This window comes from Dermacentor albipictus, chromosome 3, assembly GCF_038994185.2.
Source record: "Dermacentor albipictus isolate Rhodes 1998 colony chromosome 3, USDA_Dalb.pri_finalv2, whole genome shotgun sequence".
In the NCBI taxonomy this organism is placed as follows: domain Eukaryota; kingdom Metazoa; phylum Arthropoda; class Arachnida; order Ixodida; family Ixodidae; genus Dermacentor; species Dermacentor albipictus.
In genome coordinates, this window is record NC_091823.1 from 91115359 (window position 1) to 91140553 (window position 25195).

The 25195-nt window shown below is 43.6% G+C and overlaps 1 protein-coding gene across 1 annotated transcript in view; it reads left to right on the forward strand.

Moving 5' to 3' along the window:
• Positions 1-11481, forward strand: part of LOC135902947 (cell adhesion molecule Dscam1-like) — a 158100-nt gene extending 146619 nt beyond the window's left edge. Inside the window, exons 22-28 of the mRNA XM_065433287.2 lie at positions 1720-2016; positions 2891-3061; positions 6310-6560; positions 7117-7198; positions 7758-7848; positions 8263-8387; positions 11096-11481. Coding sequence (XP_065289359.2) covers positions 1720-2016; positions 2891-3061; positions 6310-6560; positions 7117-7198; positions 7758-7848; positions 8263-8387; positions 11096-11154 — 1076 coding nt within the window. The 3' untranslated portion in view covers positions 11155-11481. The remainder of the gene's footprint in view (positions 1-1719; positions 2017-2890; positions 3062-6309; positions 6561-7116; positions 7199-7757; positions 7849-8262; positions 8388-11095) is intronic.
• Positions 11482-25195: the final 13714 nt, after the last annotated feature.

The window sequence follows — 25195 nt, forward strand, 5'->3', positions numbered from 1 at the left end:
GCGTGTCGGCCACAAGAAACACGCAATATGCATGTATCAATGTAATAATTACCAGAGCAATGACAATGACAATGCTAAAATTCGCGCCTACGTAATTCCAGTTCTTTAATCAGTATTTTAACCATACACGTAACCAAGCGACAATGAAAGCTCTCAACGAAGCCTCTCCGCGGCTTCACCTTCTTTTGCCTTTCCATATAGGTCTCGATAAAAACAAAGAAAGAGGTGATATTGACGAGCGAGACGAACATAAAAAAATAAAAATAAATGTGAGCCACGGAAATTTAATAAAAGGCATAGTTTGGCTAATGCGAGTATCGTTGCTTCAGAACAAACACGCACCTTATTTCCTTAAGCATAATATAACAAGTCAGCATAAATTGTCCTTACGTGCCTCCGCTTGCACTGCGTCAGCTCAGAATTGAACTGGATTTTTTAGTCAGTTCTTTGGTACGCCTCAGCTCGGCAACTTGGTCAAAATTTTTCAACTGCTAGTGGTAGAGCAATTAGGGTGTCATAATGAAATTTTGTAGATATTCAGTGAATCTCAGCGTGGTCTGACGCACAGTCCCTTGCGCAGTTAGCAGAAATTATCTGGGAGTAGGAATAGCACATGCAGATGAACATTGAAGCATGATTGGCGTGAAAGAAAACATGGCATGAACGGTTACGAATATAACGGCGTACAATGGCATATAGTGTCCGGGCGATGGCACAGCTCTGCGATGTGATAAATGACGCCAGCGGATTAAGAAAGTGGATCACGCGCGTGGCCCAAACAGTAGTGCGATGTATGACGTCATCAGAAGCACTCTATGACTACGAGGCACATCGTAGTGAGATACTCAGCATTAACTGTGACCATCTGGAGATTCCTGACAAGCACCCAATGCGCCCGGGTGGCAAGCACCCGGGCGTTTCTGTGTTTCGCCCCTATCGAAATGCGACCACCGCCACCAGAATTCGATCGCGTGCCCTCGGGCTTGGCGTTGCAACGCCAAAGCCCCTACGGCACCACGGCGAGTAGCCGGGGCAATGCAAAAGCCATTAGGAACAGCACAAAAAATTGAGGAAGCACATATCTTTAAAGTAGGACGCCTGAGCGAGCCGTGGGTTATTATCATTGATAGCAAAATTTCGCTTTCAGACTGCATGTGACAGATGTGTGAGGGTAAAGATTATTGCTTTCACCTTAATTTTTTCCTGTACTTGTTTTTTTTTTTGTGTGTGTATTAGCGACAGGCATGTGCCATGCACAGTATGTCGGCTACAATGAGCGGCTACGAGTCTAAATTGTCAGTTATAAGGGAGTGCTTCATCGTTGCCATGTGCTTCTGGTTCACTCCACCTTATTTTTTTTACTATTTATTCAGATGAATCAGTAACAACATGTTAATTTGGAGAACTGTTGGAGAACTAATTTGGAGAACTAATTTAGAACTCCAGCTTTTAACAACATGTTAAAAGCTGGAGAACTACAGCAGAATATTTATACACAATAACTACCTAATACGCGGAGTATATTCAACGCAACAAGACACATAATGTAGCAGTGATTGTTAAGGAAGAGGACATTAACTGCTGACGCCGTATTTTATTAGTTCGTTCTAAAACGTTTGCACAGATGTGCAATTTGTCTTACAATTTCGCAGCTTCGAAGTTTCTTTTATTTCGTGATTCATTGCGTCTCTCTCTCTCTCTCTCTCTCTTTGACCTCAGCCCCGGTGGCGCCCAAGCGCGACGCCATGATAAGCGTCAACGGAACGACGCTGACGGTGCACCTGAGCAGCTGGAGCACAGCGGGATGCCCGATCCAGTCGTTCACTGTTCACTATCGCGTTCAGGAGGAAGGCTACGACTGGCTGCTCGTGTCTGACGCTATCCCGGTAGAGCAGAAGGTGCTTACGGTTTCCGGTCTGGCGGCCGGAAAGTGGTACGTTTTGAGGGTAGCCGGCCACAGTGAGGCGGGCACCTCAGAGCAGGAGTACACCTTCAGCACCCTCACCAATGCAGGAGGTACTTTACGCTGATTCATTTCTTGCATGCTAGGGCAACGTTTACAGAAACCTCACTCGACGAGGTGCAAGTATTGTGTTTTCAGCTATTTGTCGCCTGAGCTGGCTCAAAAGAGTGATAGCACCATCGCCACAATTGTACCGGTTTGTACACGTTCAACTCAGGAAACGTTTTCTTTTTTCCTGAATATCTTACGACATTCAACGGATGTGGAATGTTTGCGTTGCGCTAACCTATTCTTTTATATTTGAAGTGCACCGCATAAAAAAAAAACTGGCACTGCTAAATTTTCTAGACAGTCTAAATATAGTAACCAGAACTGTTTTTAAACTTCTTTCCCTTGTCCTCAAGCCATTTTTTTTCGGTTATCTGAACTTGCAATACTTTCCTTCTATTTTCCCCTCCTCTCTCTCAATGCCACCGTTTGTTGTTTTTGCCATGGGATAATAAATAAATAAATAAATAAATAAATAAATAAATAAATAAATAAATAAATAAATAAATAAATAAAAAAATAAATAAATAAAAAAATAAATAAATAAATGATACATTCAGCATCCGGCGTTTGTTCCGAATATCATCATGCCTTTGTAAGTTTCAGGTTTGAAAGGTGAAACATTTTTTATAAGTAGTTCCTGTTTTCATTTTTATGTTCCTCGCTATATTCTCCACTGCTACAGGCTGTACGTTTCGTCAGGGAATTATAACCTCTTCAGGGGTTTCGCCTTTAGCAGGAATGTTGTATTCTTCCTGCAAATAAGCACGTCTGACTTGTTTGACTTGATTTGCTACAGAACACTATAAAGCAGTTTCCCATGTGCGGAAAAGCGGCATCAAACACTGTAGCTATTCGTTATTTTGTTCTGTTTTGCAGCGAGCATTCCTCCGCTGAACAGCCTTGAAAGCCGCAACCCGGCTTTCTACAAGAGCGTTGGTATCATGGTGCCACTTGTATGCGTCGTGGCTATGATAGTACTCGTTGTGGCTGTCCTTGCTTTCGTTATACCTCGGAGACGAAGACAGGCGACGCCTCATCACTACAGAGGTGAGAGAAAATTTTGATGGTCTAGTGTGCGCTTTCGACGCGGTAAACGCTTAACATTCCGCAAAAACTGTTAGTGGAGGCATGTGCGAAAATAAGGGTATAAGTAAACGAGAGAGAGAGAGAGAGAGCTAAAACTTCGTTATGTCCTTGATGGGGTTCAGGGGTGGCGGGGGTCGGGAGACTAAACCCCAATCCCCCCCTTCCTCAGACGGTGGCCATTCCTTGCTTTCTGGCATAAGTAAACGAGAATGAGTGGCATGAACAATAATAAATCTAAGTCACGTGAAATAAACACTTGGATATTCTGTAGAGATGAGCAAGTTTAATACAGATTACAAGTAATAGTAGAAGTATAAATTGATTTCTGCATTTTAAGGACCACTAAGCTATGCAAATAAACTATTATAAAATGCTTCACTTAGAGTGCGTAATTGAACAGCTGATTTTTGGTTTGTTTGCGCATCGACACTGTGATTTATGAACTTGCGACAGTAGTATATAGCCTTGCAATTTGTTGGCTCGCTGAAAGATTATGTGATGCGTTTCATTGCGATAGCAATTATATGGACACTCCTGGCGAATTTCCGCCGTTGCCCTGATCTTCCGTATAAAGTCCAAGTGCGACCACACCATGGCCGGACGCCGTAACCTGTGGGTGCGAGGGAAAGCGTGCGCGAGGGTAAGCCGAGAAGGATGGTGGCTCGAGCTCGCGCGCTCAAGGGAGGAAGGCGGGGAGTAAGCGCGCCGTCCTCCATCGCGCGCAAGGCAGTAGGGGGCGTTCTACTCCGGCGGCAGCTGTGTATAGCGGGGCTGAGCGCCACCGCGCTGGCCTTATCTTGAAAGCGATCTGCGATAGGTACAGAGTCTAAGGGCACATTCTCACCGGCGACTTGAGGAGGTCGCGCGACCAAGTTGGTCGCTTTGCGACCAGTCGCAAATGGTCGCAAACGGTCGCCTTTCTCGAAAAGCGACCATTTTGGGCGAGTCGCTCTCTGCGCGATTTTTCAGTCGCGCGACCGTGGTCGCAAAACTGATAAACCAATCAGCGGCGCACCGGAAGTGATCTTTCGTGTGTCTACAACCGGCCTCCTCCGGCGTCGCATTCAAATTCCGCGTAGATTCCGAGAGTTCTCGCTGAGAACGATAATCTCCGGGATTGCGACTTGCGGGTCGCGCTCAGCCGGGCTTGCCGGTGTGAACATCAGTCGCCTTGGGTCGCTTTTTGATTGCGAGTCGCAAATGGTCGCGCGACCTCCTCAAGTCGCCGGTGTGGATGTGCCCTAAGTGCGGAGGACTGAGGACTTCGTGTGCGCTGTGTTTCGGCCGCTTAGTTCGCGTTGAAGCGACAGGCAGCACGATGGCCACTTTGCTCGCTGTTGCTGCCGCTATTCCTCAGGCCAGCGTTTTGACAGCGTGTGCCCGCGGTCAACAAATGAAATACGTTCATGTTTGCCTGTGCACGCGTGACACAATGCTTGTTAATTTAGTCAGTACGCGAATGTTTACGAGTTAATACGGCTGTTAAAAACTACTACGCATACTTCGTGTAGCTGTCTAATAATTTGCTATCGCAATCGAAACCTACAAGGCAATTAGTACTTAAACTCATGAGTATTCGTTGTGAATTGCTGCTTGTTTTGTTGAAAGTAGTCAACTCGCAATGTCACAAAACCGTTTGAAGCCAAACCGACGGAGTTAAGAAGCTTTATCGTGGAATCTTCTATCTAACTGCACACGAACGGGGAAATTGTATTTCTCAACCCCTGCGTAAACCTTCATGACGTTTGTTGCAAAGAAAACGTTAACACCTAGGGACTACAGAAAGCAGATTTGTTAATTTAGGCCGTCTGTTCTTAGGAATGCAAAATTTAAAAAAAGCAAGCTGTCAAGCTTACAACTATGCAACTCCAAGAAAATGAAAAGTGATATAAGAGTTCTGTAAACTTCACGAAATAATACAACTAAACCGAAAAAAATTATGTATCTTGCGCCGCTCTAAAATATACCACTAATATTTAAGTAAGACTTCTGCAATACCTCCGTAAACATTTAACACATTTATTTAAGCTTTAAATTCATACATCAAATTTTTCTACTGTTGATGTTCTAGCCGATATGCACTTTCTAGAACTGAGATATCACTATTTGGCACAGAGTTAGAGATTTGTTAACATCATGCTTCAACTTTTTCTACACCTGCCAGCTATTGAGAATTTTTGCAAATCATGCCAAACTTAAATAAAAGATCGACTTCCCAGTGTAGCTATAACTTTACCTTCTCTCTTAAATGCCACAGTTTTCATTAAAATGGCCCATCACGTCTTTTATAGAAGAGTTTCGGCGTTTTACATTTATTTCAATAGGGAAATAGAAGTTGATCCCCAGCTCCCAAACGTTCGGATGCTGGCTGAACGGTCGCATAATTTGTGCTCCCGTAGACACTCCAGCTCCTCTCCTCCACTAATTTTTGTAACGAAACTCTATGTGAAGTAGCGTTTATTCGTTAAGTTATTATTGATAAGCAATACCAACCTATTTACCTATGCACTCTCCTATTCTTCGTTTAGTTAGCCAATCGCCAGCTTTTTATGATTTCGTTGTTCACACTTTTAATTAAAACAAATAGACACAATTTCCACACACTTTAGGCCACAGCCATTCTCATCCTGTATAAGAACGTATCCAGCGTGAAGGAAACTAAAATTAATCATGGGTCAGTATTACTGAACCCTGAAACACCGAGCTCTGCCGCAACTTAAACAAAAGTGCTGATCAAACTTACGTAGTTTGCGCAATGAGTCAAATGAACAACGTAATCTTATCGCTCAATATGGTGTTATTCAAAGCAATTCGGTACCTTTGCTTTTAAACTACAAACTACATTTCGGAATTAGTTCCCAAGCTCGAGATTGTGGCAGTATTTTACTCCTGCATACTTCGGGGCTGTCGGCGCGTAAACTCTCTGTCCTTCACTTGGAGTGCAAATTTAGTGAGTATGGCCACTATAAAGCAAAACATTTCGCGTTTGTGAAGCGTGACAATAGCAATTACGTTTCCTGAAACTGGGCTTTGTGTTTTATCTCAGCGCTCGTACTGAAACCCACATCTGTAACTGCTCCCTGCCGTCGACAATTTGCACCAAGCAGTAATATTTATGACGATGTGAATACTGATACTCATGTACTTCTATCAGGATATAATGATCGCTTCTGCTTCATAGTCAAGAAATGCTTCGCTTTTCTGTGCAGACCCGTGCCCCGATGACAAGAGTATGGAGGCCCTCAGCCTTTCCACACTGAAGCAGACAGGGGAGCATATGGAAACTGCGAGCCCCGGAAAGGAGCCGCTTTACTGCCAATCTCACTACGCCATGGGCCGTGTTCAGACATTGAGTAAGCAGGGTGTTGGTCCCTCAGATGCTGAGACTGCTGCGGCAGCTGTGCGGACACTCAAGAGAGCAAGAAGAGAGCACATCTACGAAGTGCCCTACCCAAGATGGGTTCGTTTTCACTTTACTTGAATCACTATGGTGGCGCCATCCCTTGCTGCCATATCGCCCTACGTATGGAAGTGAATGCGAGAAATAGGCGCGTGCGCCTTCTAGCCACCTAGCGGTAGCCTGGCAAAGGCTGAAACTGATAAGAAATACTAACAAGACATACTGATACGACAACTCATATAAACAAGTGAAAGGTAGGCCTTTACCGTGAATCAAAGGTGGCCAGCGAAAAAGCTTAGCTCCTTAATCAACTTCACTGCTCTTTCTTAACTGTACGCTTCAGTTACCTGCGCTTGCATATGAATGCGCTCCATGTAATAACAAACTGGTTGTCAGCGTATGTACTGTCTACGCAGATTTTGTCAATGACAGTCGGCCGCTGTTTGTTAACAAAGTGTTTCGGATTCTTTTGTCGTATTCTGTGCTTCCTTTAACATGTAGAATATTTCAGCGCATCACCAATTTCAAAACATGCTATAACATTATGTTGACGTGGAACGTGCGCCTTCATATAGCGCATATTTGTATACCTTAGTGCCCAACTCTTGGTTCGCAGATTGAGGAGGAAAGCTACCCGCACGTGGCAGATTGTCCAACTGAGCCCATACCCAATATTTACCAGACTCCAAAAAAATCAGGTACGTGAGCGAAAATTAGATTTCTGGTCAGTTTTCGCTTTCCTTAATGTGTATAGTTGCTTTTAGAAAAAAAATATAAGAGGTAACTATTCTTAAAAGCTTTTACAAGGCAAGCCTCTCCAGGGAGAAATATCGCTCGCCACAGTGATAACACCGGAGGCTTTGAAAAATAACTTCAATGCAAGAGTTGATCATCATTGATAAACTGTGGTACAGATGTTAGTCTTCAAACTTGCGGAATTATTGTTTCAGCGAGTCACAAAGCTTCAGGATGGACGTTTCTAGCTAAGCTCCCATACTTAGCTGGGACAAGAGAATGGTGTTGTAAAAGCATTTCTTGTAATCGTTATTTCTGTGCACACCGCTTGCGTTGTGAATACCACACTACGGTAAACAAAGCGTTGTGCATACAGCATTGTGCATACCGCTTGCGCTAACTAGCTGCTGAGAGAGAGAACAAAAAATGTTATTTGTGTTCAGCATAGTCCGCAGAGTGTATAACTATTTCTTTTCTTTAATATAACCGCAATGACTCGAATAACAAATTCGGGGTCTCCAGCGCAACTGACAATCGACGGAAGACGGATAACCAGAGAAAGAGAAAGAACCCAGAGAACAGCTTTCAAGTCATCGAGCCTGGCATCTGATGGGTGAGAGCTATACTTCGAAAACCAGAGGTTTTGGACGTTATCGACGATGATAATGTTAGAATAATTGAAATAGCCTACATTACGCATAGCTGCCCACTGGCTGCTCGAAGAAGTCCCTGAAATCTTGAATAAGTTTTCTCCTATGGTAACTTTCTCCTATGGTATCATTTCAATTAGCTTTCTTTTAATGCATTTGCAAGGTTCATAAAACTCACAAGAAAACATAATTTCATTTTACGCACACCTTGCTGTGCATATGCATATGCATATCCATAATGAAGTTCCCTAAAAACAATATTTCATTGTTTCATTTTTATAGCGCCTTAGTTTTAGCGAACTTGTTTTCTCGACAGTTGTGTCACTTATATCTCCAGTATGTATTATGTATGATTTCTTTTTCATTCCTGTATAAAGACATTCTGCTGATGACAGCGACAGTGAAGGAACGGCCTACACCTTTCAGCGAACAAAGGCAGGCAGCTACGGAGACCATCAGGAGATGTCGGAAGCGGAATGTGACCGAGACCATCACGCTCGAGGTGAGCACAGTGAAAACCGCGCGTGACAAAATTGTATCGAGGTTTTAATACAGATGCCCTAAATATCGGTCTATATATTTACGCCGCAGATAGCGGAACATCTTTGCAGAGCTCTGAACCAAAGGAATTGACAGTTACTTACGTATCCTTACGTGCTTTCACTGCGAAATCATTATGACTTCTCTAATTAATTGGTTACGTCCACGATACGTGACGTCATGCATTGTCCCGTCTCCTTCACAACTCTATCTTAATCCACATTTCTCTAATTTGTAGCAACCTTAATCCACCTTAGTCCATTTTAATCCATCCTAATCCACTCTAATCCACGTTACTCTAATTTCTACCAGTCTTAATCCACCATACTATAACTTGTACCATCCTTAAGCCACTTTAATTCACCTTAATCCACCTTGCTCTAATTCTTACCAACCTTAATGCACCTTAGTCAATTTTAATCCATCTCAATCCACCCTAATCCACGTTACTCCAATTTCTAGCAACCTTAGTATTCACCTTAATCCACCTTTCTCTAATTTGTACCAAAGATAGGCCACTGTAATTCAGCTTAAACCACCTTGCTCTAATTTGTACCAGCCTTAAAGGGCCCCTAACCAGGCCCCATAGCAAATTTTAATTATACCTTGGAAGTTGTTACGTGTCCTCTAGAAAGCATTCCGCCACAAAAATTTTCAAATCAGCTCATTAATAGCCGAGATATAAATATTTCAATCCGCGAACGCATGATTTCAGCAGGCCGGCTCCACTGCCAAGCAAGACGCTCTCTGCAGTCCCCCCGTCTAGCCTTCGCAAGCGAAATTCCTTCCCTGGGTTCTCCCATACTAGACCTCGAAGATCGTGGGACGCATAGGTCACAGGCCCCGCCTTCATTTTTTTTTCTCCTTGCTTTTTCTTTTTTTTTCTTTTGTCCTGCGCTATGCATTTCCGCTGACCATGTCGCGCGCGAGCTGTTCTCTCGTTCGCGCAGCGCCTCATTTTGCGCACTGTGCACAAGAAAACATGACTAGCGGTATAATTCAGTGCTACACGAATATTGACGCAGAACAAGCGGATCGCACAGCATGATCACGCTCTGGAACACGCTAGAAAATGGCATAGTTTCGTTTCCTGCGCACGTGACCACATGAGCGTGGGAACAAGCAGACTGAGCGGAAGTACATCTCTGTTGCTTCGGTGCGAAGTAAAACAAAAAATACGCCGACATTCCATTTGTGTGTTGTATTATTCATCTAAACTTCAATTCGTCAATTCAAGCCACAGATCGCCCAGATAACCCATGTTGTTTTGAATAATTCTCGAAGTCACGTGTCACCACGAGCGACGTCACACTGCGGACACGATTACGTAGGCGAAGGAGCTCCATTACGTCACCGTCCCTCTCCGGGCGGATTCGCCGCGAGTAAAGAGGGAAACGGCATTCGGACTGAAATATCAGGCCTTTCCGCGGCGCGTAGCGATGTAAATTTGCTGACACGTTCGTTGGTGCGCATTGTATGCTCTGCGCTTGTCAGCTCCAAATGGCCGGGCCTGGTGAGGGGCCCTTTAAGCCACTTCACCTTAAACCACCTTGCTCTAATTTATGCCAACCTTATTCCATCCTAAAACCACAGCCAGATGGCTGCCACGTGACGTGTGCAATGACTCACGCACTGCGAACACCTTTAGTCTACCGGGACCGTGGAACCACCATGGCGTCGGGGAACCGTGCTCGCCTCGAACCCCAGAGGCCCGGGTGTACGATTCCCAGCCAGACACAAAGCCTTCTTTTCAAAGCCATTCATTTGATTTGTTTACAGGAAGCTCCACGAAAAATTTGACGTCAACGCGAGCATTTTTCTGAGGAGTTTTTACTCGTAGCGTTGTCAGCCATGTTTTTCCTACCGTCCCTTCATCACGCCAGATTTTGTGCCTCGCAGGACATATAATGCTTTTGCATCAATAAATGTTGGCTGTATTAGTACTAATGTTCCACGTTGGGCATGTTGGTGCACCATATTATTAAATGTAATTGGCGTTTAACAATAATATAATATTGTAAACACACACACACATAGACTGGTGTGTGCGCTGCTGTGCTGGTTCGTCCCCTCTTATATGCGCTACAACAATCACATTCAATATGTATTAGCCCGTCTGAGGGCCGTATAACAAAATATGGAATAAAACCTATGAACTAGAACAACTGCTAGTCTTGCGATGTGACAATGAAGCAAAAAGGAAAAAGAGGCAGCAATAATAATTGTTGCTTAATTGAAATATAGAAAAGAGCAGGTAAATGAAATTGGTTGAAAAGATAACTTGCCGCACGTAGCAGCCGAACAATATTCTTCCAAATTACGTGCCTGCGGCGCTTTACAACGAATGTTGCCATGGCTGCCGTTCTCCCGTTTCCTTTCCCAGTTATTCCAGTATGTGTATAAGATCAGTTCTGCGAATGTCGTCTAGCGGCGCTCACGGCCAAGATGGTGGATGTGGAAAACCATTTGAACCGCCGGTGCCACGTGTGCATGAACTTGACCAATAAACCCTCGGCAACTGACCAATAAAGCCTCGTATGCTACCTTATGGCACCAAGACTTGCAAGTTTGAGGCCCTCGCTAAACAATAAACGAGAAAAATCGATCCACTAGGATGATTTTATTCTGCTACAAATCTTGTCCATTGTCTTTCTCTCTCTTTTCAACTAGCCGCAAAACGCCTGGAAGCACTAGGAATCCACGTTAGTCCCGGCTACAGCATAACCTGAGGTCTACTGCACTCGCACCATCGAACGGATGTGAGAGAGACTTGCGTGTGACGTTGGGACCTTCTGCGGACGCCGAAAGCACACACTGTCCAGACAGTGGAACGCAATGATTCATCGTCGTTGATCAGTGTGCCTCCTCGAAGTGCCGTGTACGATGTGAACATGTAAGGAATACCAGCGGTCTTGTCGAAGCCTCAAGGGCGTCGGAAGCCTGCATTACGTGCCTCAAATGGACTGTCGAGTGATGTTTCTTTTTTGTACGTGACTGTGATTTTCCGAAGACTATTGATGCATTTGAGAAGCAAGGGAGCTTGTGTCGCGCAAGAGCTTTTCATACTGCCAGATGTGTCCTTGAAAATTTCTACTGTGAGAGTCAAGAAGCTGTAATCGCTGTTTTAAGTAACGCATTCTGTTAAACATAAAATGTTCAAATGAGTCGAACAGAAAAAATGGATTTCACCACACCTTTTAGGCAATCGGGAGACGAAAGAAAGGAGAAAGGCAGGGAGGTTAACTAAAACAAAAAAATTCGGTTTGCTTTCCTATAGTGAGGGGATGGGAAAGGGGTATGTAGAAAGGTAAGAAGGATATAGTGAAAGAGAGCATGAAGACCCGAAATTAATTCGTGCAGAACTTTAGGCTTATAGCATCAAATTGTTACGGCAAAAATAGGGTAACGAAGTGAGTATCTCTAATTACTGGGATATCTTTCGCTCACCTTGAAGCACCTAGAGTCGCCTGCCCAACGCTGCAGACCTAATTATTGAACGTATTGAACAAAACGGTCTCAACAACGTGTCTGACGTAGTTCTGCCCATGAAAGAATTTTGTAATTCACAGTTATTCGCTTAGTCATCTGAGAGACATATTTAAATAAAATGAAAAAAATACAGTTGAATGAAGTTTCGTAGATTATAAACCAAATTACGTAATTTCTGTTACCAAATTATCCCTTTAACTTGCGATAACCCACCCGCAAATCACTTTCAAAAACGTTCGACCATTGCTTTGTGGCGTGAAGGTGGTGTCGCATGAGCCTATTTTTAGCAGGAAAGAGTGAATTCCGCCTTCCAAAACGGTCATAATGGCGTTCCCAATATCGTCATTCTCTGGGGGGCCTGGCAGCTAACCACCTTATAAAGAAGGAATAGGCGGACTGATCTTACTTGAAGTAGCCAAATATACGAGTATTCTGTTCAGCAGGAAGGAGCAACACGTTAAATTTGATTGATAAAGTTTTGATTGATGAATAGCCGAGACACAAGGCTTTGTTTTGGTCAGATGCTTCACGTGCAAGTGCCCATTCATACACTGCTTAGATGTTCTGTCAGAATATCAGCGGTCCTTCTTCATGTACATCGTTTGATTTTTCCACGTGACAATCTGAAGCAGTTTATTTATTATGCAGTGTTGCTTGAAATTGCCATTGATGAAAGATATCTAATAGTGAAATAAGGTCCATTGTATACTGCCATTGCCAGAACGGTGCCGATATTAACTGCTTGTCGATAGAGGAAGGTTGTACTGAATCGAAATTTGCTTGTATTCGCAGCGCATGTCAGTTATCAATATGGTTTTCATAGTACATTTGTAGTACATCGTTCAATTGCGGAATGCTAAGCTAGGTCACAAAGTGTGTTGTTACACCGTCATTCTCGAATGTGAACGCTTTATTGAAATTTCACTGAAAGATTAGCACTCCCTAATTGAGAAAATATTAAGGAATGTAATTTTTGACATGTGTCTGTTCCATTCTAACCTTTTAGCGCCCAGAAGAGAGAGAGACTGTGCCAGACTGGGCTTTGTCCACCATAGTCACACTGTCTCTGTATCTCTTGTGTGCTTCAAGGTAGAAACTACAAATGTGTTTACACACTCCGATTGATAGTTTTTTAAGTGTCCCTATATTTGAATGTCTTGCTCAATGCCTCTGCCGTCATGTTCTACCATAGGCAAAGTCGTTGTTCGAGTTGGGCAATGGCTCTGTTTTCTAATATTTTGGGAATTTGCACAAAAACAGATCAGTGCAAAATATATTCTTTAACCAGTTATTTCACGAATTCATAGGTTAGTTCATGACCATTACTGACAATGTATCAAAGAATTATTAGAAACAAGGCTGCAATTGGGAAACGGCAAAACTCAGGTGACTTTCTTTCTGTGCTATTTAAAAGAAGGTAACGGTTGCTACTGAATAGGCCACACATTAAAAACGGAGTTTGAGCTCCATATCTACTGAAACAGCACATCGAAGAAGAATGGAGGGGTCTACAGTTGCTCGTCGTGCTTATCTAACGCCCTCTCAATCATGGTCGCCTACAACTTGTCGAAGAATTCAATCATTTAATGTAACATTGTCGCAAGTGTTGCATACAAAATCATGGGGTGTCGTCATGTCATGAGAAGAGAGCTAGGCATTTCACCTATTTGTTTTTCCTCTGACAACAATCATCAGACTCACGTGTCCGACATTTTATTTGTGATCGCAGCATGACGTCTACAAGAGAAACGGACAATGGTTCGGGTTCATCTAAATGATGATGAATTACCGAAAACGGTCAATGCTTCGCTGCCTGGTATTTCCATTCATAATTGACTTTCACTGCTACTATTTGTATGATATTTTTTTTTTCCGGAGACACGTGTCAAACAGTTGCGCATCTATAACTGGTACGACCCTTTACACTGTGTTTCAGGTGCGTTGCAAAAGCAGGTGTGATATTTTTGTAGTGAAGTGTAAATACCGACAAGCACTGCCTGTTTCAGTAAAGCAGGTAGCATTTCATATCTAAGATAGAATCTATGGAGCTGTTATATCGGTGTAAACCCCCTTTTGTCTTCATTCTGCACCGTACATGTATTGCATGAGTTCTGTTGCAAACTGTTCTGCTGGACAATTTCGTGACATGCGCGATCAAAATGTCGCCTTTTATTGCAGAACAAGGTGTTGAAGTCAAACAAATATTTTGTTCACGGAAAATACATGTCACTAACGCCCGATTTTCCCGTTGTCTGTAAATACAAATGTCGTGTTAATCAAAACTTCCTGAATTGGGGGAATAAAAATTCAATACAAAATCTGTGCACTTCAAGTTTGGAATTTTGTATTCATCTTATACCTGGTTTTGTCCGTTATCCTTAACTATGAACATTTCTTACGTAATGGCTCTTCTTTAGTTAATATTTCAGTCATTCCAGCCCGCACGTTGTAAATCGACGTTCTAAATTTACTCATTTATTGTCAGAACATGTAGTCATATAGACGGACACAGGCTTCTGGAAGCCGAATGACAAAAACCTTAGTGAATAACTGCACTGCTCTGAACACGACAGGATAGGTCCTTTTGTAGGAAAAATCTGAAATCGTTTTTTTTTATATTGGCAAATAATAAGAACACACTGGATTTACGGAACCTGTAAATATCACCATAAAAACTTTATTATTATGACTGAAGAGTTTGGAGCCCGCATGCTCCCGGGCTCTCGCACGACCTCACCGCACTCAAGCGTTTATGTTAATTCGGTGCTAAGTACAAGCTAATTGCACTTAGCCAAGCATGATGCTGTCGGTAAAGCAAAACGTGGAAATAAAAATGCGCCCACTAAATTATCCTTTTCCACTCCAACCATATAGCTGTAACTGCGAAAGGCCTTGACGTTGTTTATTCATCCAAAACTACAGCTCAGAAACCACACAATCTCTTCCTCCCCACATATTCAAAGACTTAGCGTGTTCTTTGAACAAAAAGGAATTCACAATGGCTTAAAGCATTGTATGACGTACAAATGCTATAAAAACCGGAATACGCTGCACAGGCGGCGAGCTTAAATATTTTTCAAAAACTAATAAACTATTTCTTCCTGGACCTCAAAGAACTTCGCTAATTTACACTGACTGAAACTTGTGTGATATCGAATTAAATACTGCAAAAGAGATTCCAAAGCGACCTATGGTGTAAAAATGCCATCGTCTACGCGCATATTATTTTTCAAATCAAGTCTGTGCCATAGCGGTTTGATCACAGCTTCGTACCAAACCATCGTTAGATTCCTTAGTGCCGGGTTTCCGGTAAGATAGTTCAAACTTACCTTATAATTTCCTCATAGACACGACTTTTCTTCGACTATTTTGCCTATTGAATAACCTTAGGCTAAGTTTGCTGCTGTGTACAAAACCACACAAATAAATAGCAGATTCAGACAGGTGAGAAAACACAAAACATCTCATAACAGCTTCAAAATCCTTCTGCAGTGTGCGAAATATTCCAGTCCTGATGCGCATGTCACACTTAGAGACGTAACGGCCTGCTCGCTTACGGCGTCAGCCCGCAGCATCACTGGCTTGGACACCACCGTGTCTCGTGCATGAGCAGCATGAGAATATCAGAATTTTCTTCTTGCATACCTTTCCTATCTTGTATTTCCCTCGCTCTCTCTGTAGGCATTGAAACTTGCCAAGGTTGACGACTGGGCGTGTTGGTATAGCATATTGGAGGTTGGAATGCGCAACATTTTGACGAGACACACAGAAGAGACACACACCACAGAGCGCTACTTGCAACTATCGTTTTATTCCTTTGTCAGTGGAATAAATTTATTCCACTGACAAGAGAATAAAACGATAGTTGCAAGTAGCGCTCTGTGGTGTGTGTCTCTTCTGTGTGTCTCATCAAAATGTGGCGCATTCCAACCTCCAATCTGTAGGCATGCTGGCCTCGTGGCCGTTCTGGCTTCTTTAACGGACTCACCGTTTTTCTGAGCTACCAGCACAAAAAGCGATGAAATTGCGCAAGATATGGAGAATTTGAAGCACTCAAACAGAGTCGGAGCTGACTACACGAGCAAGCGGATCTAACATAGGCTATAGAAGGACTAAGCTCGAATATAGTGAAGAATTTGAAATGGTATAGGTACAAGGAAAGAATTACTAAATACAGAAGTTGTTCGGAGCACGGTTTTGCAGAGGCAAGGAATAACCGTTTTGACAGTTCGGGAACGGAGAGTCGACTCACTTTATTCAGAAGTAAAAGCAGGTTCTCCGAGTGTCTGTGCTGGCGCCCCAGTTGGGAAGTCGCCTCAGTTCCAAGAGCAGGGGGTAATGAGCCCCACGGCGAAGCAGCGCCAGGTAAACTGGATTTCCCGAACAAGGGGCAACGACCCCCACAGCAAGGCAAGGCGAAGCGATAGAGAGTGGCTACAAAGTCAAGCGTTTTCAAAGTGGTGCGTAGATATTGGGTAGTGGCATAACAGACCTCTATGACTTCAAAAGGGTGTGAGAAGTCTTACACAACTTCGTTGTCTGTAATTTGCATATATGCTGTAAGTATTTTGTTTTCACTTTGTGTATATACAAACGCGGCAAACGTTCTCTTATGCTAAAGGTTCCTAAAGGTTCCTCCTTCTTGCAATAACTCAGGCTCTAGATCATTCATTATTTCGATGCGAAAGCATCAAATGGTCCACTGAGTGAAAAAGCCGGCGTTGTCCGTAGCAGTGAAACGGCATCTTAATTCCCGTTAGCTGCGACGCCAAATCACAATCTCACTTCGACAGATCAGAGCAGGAACACCTGCTGCTGTGCTAGCGCGCCAGGTGTTGCGTGAGAGGAGAGAACATGGCGACGACCCCACGTCACCAGCGCGGTGCAGACGCTGCTCTCTAGTTGCATTTATGTTCTTAGTTGAACGAAATTTTTGAAACCATTTCTCAAAAAAATTTTCTCGTGAAACTAAGCATTAGCGCGTGCTCCATCTTTAAGGACAAGTCTGACACGCAGCGCGACGTTTGCTTGGATAGAGTGGGTAGGCGTGCCAAATTGCATACTGGGTTGGAATAGACAAAATTGAAATACTAAGGTTTCGCATGCACTAATTTTTTGTGGAGACAGTCTCCCACAGCTTCTATACCATTGTAACACGAGCACGCCTCGATGAAACCTCTTTCAGCGGAGCCCCGGGTCTTCGCTTTTGTGCTTTTGTCAAGGGGTTGCTCTGCCATACAAGTTTTTTGTTGGTTGGATCGCCGTTGCGGAACGATGCCCCTGGCACGCCCGGACAAAAGTTCACATTCGGCACGGGCCAAGAGACACCCTATACGCCTTTCATAGCTCCCTGCCGAGAAGAGCGAACAATGACGAAACTGAATAAGGAGCTTAGAATAGCCGTGAAGCGTCACAGATACGCGGAGGCGCTGTCAACCGAAAGGACAGGCTAACAATAAAAAGCAGTGAACGCACTGTGTGCTTCTCTTTCACTTACGTCAAGGAATTTCTCGGTAAGTGTACTCTTTCTTACAGCCTTAAGAATAGCACCGGCCAAGAGCTACTAAGCTCTTTGTTTGGCCCGCAGCTACTTTAGCGAATTTTAATAGACGTCTACCAGAATTGTTCTGTTCTCATTGACTGTTTTTTTTTTGCTTGCGCCGGAATACGAGCTTATTGAAAGTTTAGCACATATATACAACTGCCACACCATGCTCTATGTTTAAATTAAGCTTTGAAAATCATTTCATCAGTTTTGTGAGTGTCAGGCCTTTTCTACAATGAAGCAACTTCGCTAGTGCAAAATGACGACAAGGATGTGCGGCTGCTTTATCTGTGGTTGTATTATGTTGGGAGCCATAACTACGCTACTTATGTCTGTAAACGTTCTCCTGCTCCTTTCCGTGCCACAGTAAAAAAAAAATATTGGTTACTGCGGTACATGCGCAGCTTATGAAGAAAGAACACGCCCTCTTTATACGTTGAACGCTTGCCGAATATAAAAGAAAACGGCAAAATTAAAAATGAAATTTTGGGGTTTTACATGCCAAAACCACTTTCTGATTATGAGGCACGCCACAGTGGAGGACTCCGGAGATTTCGACCACCTGGGGTTCTCTAACATGCACCTATATCTAAGTAAACGGGTATTTTCGCATTTCGCCTCCATCGAAATGCGGCCGCCGTGGCCGGGATTCGATCCCGCGACCTCGTGCTCAGCAGCCCAACACCATAGCCACTGAGCAACCACGGCGCGTTAGGAAACAGTATTTTTGATCTGCGGTGAAATCGAAAGCGTTTGGTTGTCATCCGTTGAACACCCGGCAATGGAGCGTTTGGTGGTGGATGGCACAACTTTCCTGCATTATAATGCAATTCTCCTCAAAGTGTAACTTTGTTTCATAGAGAAAAAAATCACTGCCTATCTGATTAATGTTGTAAGCTCTGTTTGTCCAAGTATACGGCAGCGACAACTCATGGTCTCATAGATATTCTTTTTTGTGTGTGCGTGTGAAAGAGTAGCGGTCACGACGCAGCTTGTACAAGTAGTTTGACACATTCTATACATAAAATAGAAAATAATAAACTCAGACATCGCACTGACCGCCTCTGCTCCTCGTTTTCAGCGCTAAATTAAAGAAAGCGCATGCCGCCACCACTTTTGCATTTTCACCACACAAAAAAAAAGAAACAAAGCATCTGACCAATCTTTCTAAAGTGATCAATCTCAGTAGCCCGTAATGCTAACGTTCCTGCTTGGTGCATTTACGTACCCGCCAAACGCACTCCCCACACAAAGCCAGAATGGGTCAGTATTCACAAAGTCTTGCGTTCGTAAGTGCTTTCTGACACGGGCAAGTTGCTTTTGCGAATCATTTGTCCGATATCAGGATCGGCTGGAATTTGCACTTTCGACTATATTTAGCGTGAGAGCGTTTTGCGAACACGGGCCTCGATCCTTGCTTCTTGCCTAGCTGTGTGTGTGCGATTCTGGCAGCCTACATCATCTGTAAAAACTTCATTAGCGTTTCCGTTAACGAAGAGCTGAAATTGCATGCACTAGTTTTGAAGCGCCTTTTTTTGAACTCGTTGCACACATGCGCCGCCATTTAAACAAGCAAGGCTGAAAACGGCAGTTATGACCTTGAAGGACTTAAGAGTGTCCTCCATTGCGGCATACAATTCGAACAGCATCCTTAAAGCCAACATAGTTGCTAAGTCGTCGTTTTTCGCCTCCTTTTTTTTCATTACCATGCTTTGCGTATACCCTTTTAGTCTCATGGGCTTGTCTGTAGAATGAAGGAAAAGAACACACAGAGGGGGTAAAAAAAAAAGAATTGCTTGGCCCACAACCTTCTAACACGCGAGTAAAAGAAAGTACTATTGTAAAGAAGAAAGAATCTATGAGAAAGACCATGATGCACTGACATCTTGGCACAATTTTTGTTTCTTTGTTTGCGTGCTTAAGAGCTGCCTCCTTCTATCCGAAGGTGGCCTTCTTATTTGCAAGGAGCGCGAAGACGCCTCAGCGTGCTGTTGCGGCATCACGCAACCACCACGTCATCGGTGAGACAGGCAGCATGCAGGTCCTTGTTTAGAGAGGCGTGGCTGCAGCTGAAGCAAATTACCCGGAAAGCTCTCGTTCAGTGAGGCGCCCTCGGCCCTTTTCTTGGAAACACGTGTGTGATACGAATGAAATTTTCAACTTTCACGCCCCTCTGCACGTCATTCATGCACGCAGGCCATCGGTGTACGGATTATTGGTCACGGTGATGTTCCACCACTCCGCCCTATAATGCGTCTTGTTTTTTTTTTCTTCTGCCATCTTTTCACTACTTCCTTTCTGGGCCCTGCAGTTTAGCATACCCTTTATCGCTGATTGCGCACCTTCGTGCATTCGTAAGCAGGCGTTAGAAACGGGAAGTAATTCGGGCCGTCTTCTTGATAAAAAAAAATTGTTGGAGAAATCAATTGTGGACGGCATATCAAAAGTCATTACGAAAGCGTGTGGTCTCCGAATTTAAAAACAAAAACCTATAGAAAATTGTTTTGGCATCCCCGCAAGGGAGGGAGGGGGAGGGCAGTGGGGCGGATTGTATCCTAACTGCGCCGTCTATTTCTTTTAGTCTACAAGCCAACAAAGGAGTAAACTTCCAGGAACTTTAACGTATTTCTTACTATGGCACTTTTCCTGAAGATACATGTGTTAATAATATACCCTTGAAATATTGCACTGAGCATACTGAGCACATCGCGCTTTTTTTTTTGCTTGAAGCATACGCTAGCCTATTTTAACATGAGGAAATAGAACTTTGATTTGTCGATTTGTCGGCCGTGGAATTTACCTTTCTGTTGAACATCCATATTTTAGTTTAACCTTGCAATAGTATCTTTCTTGCAGCCATATTTTTATTGATCTCCTTGAAAGCACACCTCAACGCCGAACTTTTCTTTTGATCCTACCATTTACACAAACCATCGGCCCTATACCGTCTTGAAGCACCTACGTAGACAAACCAGGCACACGAAAGCCAGTATGCATGCGCAGGAATCACCGAGAACAATTTTTATCAAATTCATTAAACGCAAATATAAGCACTACTTATTTACAAAAAATATTTGTGAGAGAAGGCTCCTTAATGTGCAGCTCAGTGCCACAATGCCAATGCGGACATAAGATCTTGCATTCGTAACCAATTTTGTACTTAATTTTACGTTTAAGACATATTTTACAAATATTTTCTCGCAATCTCAATATCTAAATTTCGTTTTTGAATAGATAGATAAAAGTGTTTAAATCATATTTTGGTCGCCTTAGAAAGAGCTGAGAAAGAAACTACAATCTCATTGTTGATATAGAACTAAAAGAAACGCATGTGCTGATCGTTTGTTTCCAAGCTATTTTGACAGTGTCTTTCATCGTTTTGCGCGAAATTATTCCAAATTTGGTTTCGAACCTAATTGTCCAATATTAAAACATGTAGAAGCACCGCATGGTGTAAATTTGGCCCGTAAGGACTGGCACGTGTGGTCAAGTCAAAGGGCGAATAGGGTCATGTGGGGTTCTTTAGACCCCCACGTATACATAATGCTTCCAAATTTTGGTTGAGTAAGACACATGTAGATCTCATGCATACTTATACTGATGCTTCAGCCTTGCCTACCAGCTCAACAGCTTCTGTTACAGGATGGATAATGCAGAACGACAATGACGACATTCACACATGACGGCATTTACGGCGACAGAAACTGCAGCCCTACGTACGACTGGGAACTGCGTTAGTCATCAAACAGCAAAGAAATGGGTCGTATTTTGTGATTCAAAAGAGGCTCTTCAGAATGTTAAATATACTTTCCGTCACAGTACATACGAGCAGATAATATCTGAAATAAGACTATCCTCTTGAAATATACACAATATCATCTTTCAGTGCCTTCCGGATTATTGTGTGTGGCACTGTAGGTAACAAGTTCGATGAAAAGGCTGACTGGTCTACCCGCGAAGGCCTCCAGACTATTTCAATACGACTGGCGAGGACGGAAGTTGCAAGAGAACTTCGCTCGCTTGGTCACACAACGGCACAAACTTTCTGGAGTTCTCCGAATGTTTCCATTTGCCGCCTACATATATACCCTGGGCCCTTTGTCAAGGCTGCAAAAGCCGACTAGCCTCACCCCCAATGATGCAACGTTACTTTATCACCTTTGGCTGGGCGCGTTATTTACAAACCCTATTTGTAACCCTGTTTGTAACCCTGTTGAAATGGCCGATACAAATGACGGACACTTGTGGTTCTGAAGAAAGTATCCATCGAATGTTGTGCCCTTGCCGTCAATACAACGTTCAGCGCGTATCTTCGCAGAACGAACTAAGTCAACAGGAGTTTAGAACATTTTCTGCAAAAAAACTTAAATCTTGAACCTTGGCCACATGCGTCCCTTGCGCACATAGCTAATCATGCATTACTCCAGTTTTTTTTTCCTAAATACACCGGCCTCAGTAGTCGAATGTACTCCGACTTGTGTCTTACTATGTGTCCGTAGTGCTCACTCCCTCAGTGTTTTCCTCTTTCTGTTCCCCTTGTTTTCCTTACATCCGGTGTTGGGTAGCAAACCGGACGCTTGTCTGGTTGACCTCCCTCCTTTTCCCCTCTTCGATTTCTTTCTGTTCATAAGTAACCCTGCAAGAAACCTGGGAAACAACCAGCCTTGTCATGCGTGTCGAGCATATTTTTTTGTTTACAAAAGTGCTACTTTTCATCATTTGAAGCCGCTGCTGCTTGTACCGAGTCCAACATAAGGCACGTTAGAGGAATGAGAGTGTGCGGATATCATTTGTTAATGTGGAAACTATTATTTACTATCTTTTCTTTTTCGTTACCCCAAGTAAACATTCCTAACCATGGCATTTTCTTGTTCACCTGCCATGGAGCTCCTTTCGGAGCATGTTGACAGGGGTGACAGGTTTCGCCGTGCTGCCAGGGTAAAAATAGGGTTCGGTGATCAACACTGATTTAGGCTTCTTTTACGCATGTCAGTGAAAGAAAAAAAGAGGAACGTTGTCGTCTTGGTTCACAATCATGAATTCATAGTCATGTACACGGCACGAGCTGAATGATAAGTGAATTGGGTCATTATTGTAGAATATTAGGGCCAGAATAATGTAGCGAAATTATTCCATGGGCCATTCCTTCTTGCGCTTCGTCAGTGGTCACAGTGTTGCTCCGCCAGATTTATTAACAGGATCACCAGCCGGGAACGATGAACGATAGGAGTGGCACAGAATCCAGCGCTAGTAATTCACGCACTATACCGGCCCAAGATGCATTAAAACTAGTTACCTTCCATTTCATTCCGAATGGCTCTCATGTTCGATAGTTTCTTTTCCAACTTTTCTGTCAGTCAGAGCCCCAAGAGAGCACTGCCCTTCAACGCCATTGCACTCAGGGCCGCGCAAGATGAAGTCTCGGGACATGAAACTGAGGGCAGTAGACGCATGTAGGTCATTTTTCGAAGCGAGCGAAAAGATGGCGTTGTCTGAAATTATTACTTTTTCGATCAAACAGAGTGCAATACGCAAGAAAATCGCATAAGAGAAGCTACGCTGGAAGTAAAGCGTCAATAAAACCAGAAAATGAAGTAGACGTCAGCAGTTGTATGCTTGCCATATGTTTGTTTTTCGATGTTCTATGCTTTCAACTAGTTTACGCTCATGGTCGATTTGAAGCTTGTGAAGCAGCACTTGCGAAAGCAGAAACCATGTTCGGTAGGTACAGCACTTTTTGGCACGTGTGAAGGCACATCCGGGGAAATGTAAGGGCTTTTTGTTGCCGAAAGCTCCACCGAGAGATGCTTCCGAAGAGAATTTAACCATGAAAACGAAATCTTTACCAAAACCGGTCAGAAGCACCTTTTCTTTCAAAAGTCGTTCATAAAAATGAGTTGTGAAAACACATCGTAATCAACGCTAAACATTTTTGACTGTTCTCTAACAGAGCATATATTGCTTCCGCTTCGTCCGCTGCCTTTAAAAGTTCATAAAAAGCGGGACTTGCTATATGTGTGCAAATGAAAGAGAAGCTAATACGGTACTCTCGGGGGTGCGCATCTTTCTCTTTTGCAAGCAGTGTTCAGGACAGAGGTTTGCTGAAGACAACGTGCTTGTAGTACTGCTGCCCAAAGACTTGCTTCCAATCACATGAAATTATAGTTATGACCCGCACTAACACAAACTGTTATGCAAGTATCTTTCGTAAGAGCACATTTTAGCCAATTTTATATAAGGCTAGATACATCATAAGCGAAGGCGACTGACGAATAACAAGGACCACGTAGGAAGGAGATCGTTTGTGAAAACGGCCCTATGTCCAGTGAGGCAGAAATCTTCACTGCAATACTGGCTTTCTAATATTGACTATAGTTGTACGCACCTATAACACCCCAGCATAAACGAGAGCAGTTTCGAGAACCATGGGGGTCAATAACGTTCGAGTTTTCCATATTAAATCTAGAACGCCAAGCTCTATATTGATTAAAACCATGACGCCGGCAAACATGGGGACGGTACGCACAAATACACCGTAATTTAGCCGACTCTCAGATGTTTTTTTAACCAGAATAATTAGGCTAGTAAGAAACACTACATAGCATATTGATAGACAGTGGGGCCGCTTATGACACATTTTGCAAACGTACTCTTCCTTTTAGGTATCGATGGAATAACTGAGCCCCCTGAAACCAAGTTGAATATCCTTCCAATTAACATCAGCTACATTGAAGTAAAGAATAAAAAAGCACATATGGCAATAACAAGTACACATTCCCTTTTCAGGGTAGGTCAACATTTATTCGGGGTTCGAACTCTGAATATGCCGTAAAATCTTAATGTTTAATAGATTTATTTCCGTACTTATCCCTATCACATTAAGGTACTGTTCAAACTCTTCGTTTTGTATTGGTCAGGCCAGCGTTTTTCAGCCCCTGCCGTGTTGCTCGCACACACAGATCTCAAAAGGCGTGTTCCTTTCGGCGCGTTCCAACATAGCTCCTGTGAAACGCTACGAGCCAGCGTTATCCTTCACCTAGCACTTAAAGCGCGCTGCACCAAAAAAAAAAAAATATGTTGTAGTTAAGAACTCATTCCATGGACCGTGCACTCAGACGAGAGCCTAAACCCCGATTACCGCCTAACCAAAAATATAACGAAGTACTCCAACTGACCCAGCAAGTCGCCCACGCGTGAACGTATAGTTGAAATTCGGAACGCAGCGCGAGAACTCGAGGAGAGTTGAGGAGAAAGAGGGACGAGCTTGGACAGCTAAGTTCTCTGGACACACTTGATTGGAAACGTTCATCGATCGGCTTAGCAGGGAACCAGCAGCAACGGCTGCCACTCTGCCACCCTAAGACGTGATTGGTTCGCATATACCCGGGCTGTACGCGCTGCGGCTGGCATGCGAAAGGTGTTGGATGTCGGGGGCACGCAATTCGCTCACGTGTGCAATTCCTCACCAGTGTTTTGCCGCTGTAGCGCATGCGTGGGTCCTGCAAAGCACTGTACCGGGCTGTTTCCGTTGCACTGCAAGCGCACACCGGAAACGACTGGCCATTGCCAGACTCCCATTCGGTTCAGAGAAATGCAAAGAAACCCAACGTACTAGAAAGGCTTTAAGCGGGTCTCGGATTTCCAAGACATGTCTTCCGGTGACCCCGGCTGCTTGATGCTGGAAGCCACGGAAGTGTTTCCGTACTCTGCCGGAAGTTTTCTTCACCTCGTTAGTG